This window comes from Sinocyclocheilus rhinocerous, unplaced genomic scaffold, assembly GCF_001515625.1.
Source record: "Sinocyclocheilus rhinocerous isolate Xijiao unplaced genomic scaffold, SAMN03320098_v1.1 scaffold1456, whole genome shotgun sequence".
Taxonomy (NCBI): domain Eukaryota; kingdom Metazoa; phylum Chordata; class Actinopteri; order Cypriniformes; family Cyprinidae; genus Sinocyclocheilus; species Sinocyclocheilus rhinocerous.
In genome coordinates, this window is record NW_015630970.1 from 652961 (window position 1) to 653478 (window position 518).

General features: G+C 46.7%; 1 protein-coding gene across 1 annotated transcript in view; it reads left to right on the plus strand.

Moving 5' to 3' along the window:
• LOC107740772 (TOX high mobility group box family member 4-B-like) overlaps window positions 1-518 on the plus strand; it is a 7643-nt gene that overhangs the window by 5634 nt on the left and 1491 nt on the right. Inside the window, exon 6 of the mRNA XM_016553278.1 lies at window positions 269-408. Coding sequence (XP_016408764.1) covers window positions 269-408 — 140 coding nt within the window. The remainder of the gene's footprint in view (window positions 1-268; window positions 409-518) is intronic.

Consider the following 518-nt stretch of genomic DNA (forward strand, 5'->3'; position numbering starts at 1 on the left):
GGGGCTAAACAGGCAGTGATGTAGAAGCAGGCGTTGATCTTCTGTGGAGGCGGTGCTTATCCACACTATTACATCATAGTGTCACATTCCACAAGCTGCTGTTTTGGCAGACTGCCTTCAATATACTGTAAGCTGTTTTTAGACTAACGACAAAGTTTTGAGTTCTGAAACAGTCAAACCTTTAATAAAAAGTTGGTTTTATTTGATAAAAATAGAGACTTGTATGAAATGGCTTCAAACTGTGTGTGTGTGTGTGTGTCCTCGTCAGATGGAGGTGGAGCTGAATGTGTCTCCGGTTCCAGACGCTCCCAGTGTGTGTGTCCGCGCCGGCTGCAACAACACACCCATAGAGAGCAAAGACTGGGACCGAGAGTACTGCAGCAACGAGTGTGTGGCCACTCACTGCAGGTATTCACACACACACACACATACACTCACTCACTCACTCACTCACACACACACACACACACACACACACACTCACTCACTCTCACACACATACACTCACTCACTCACTC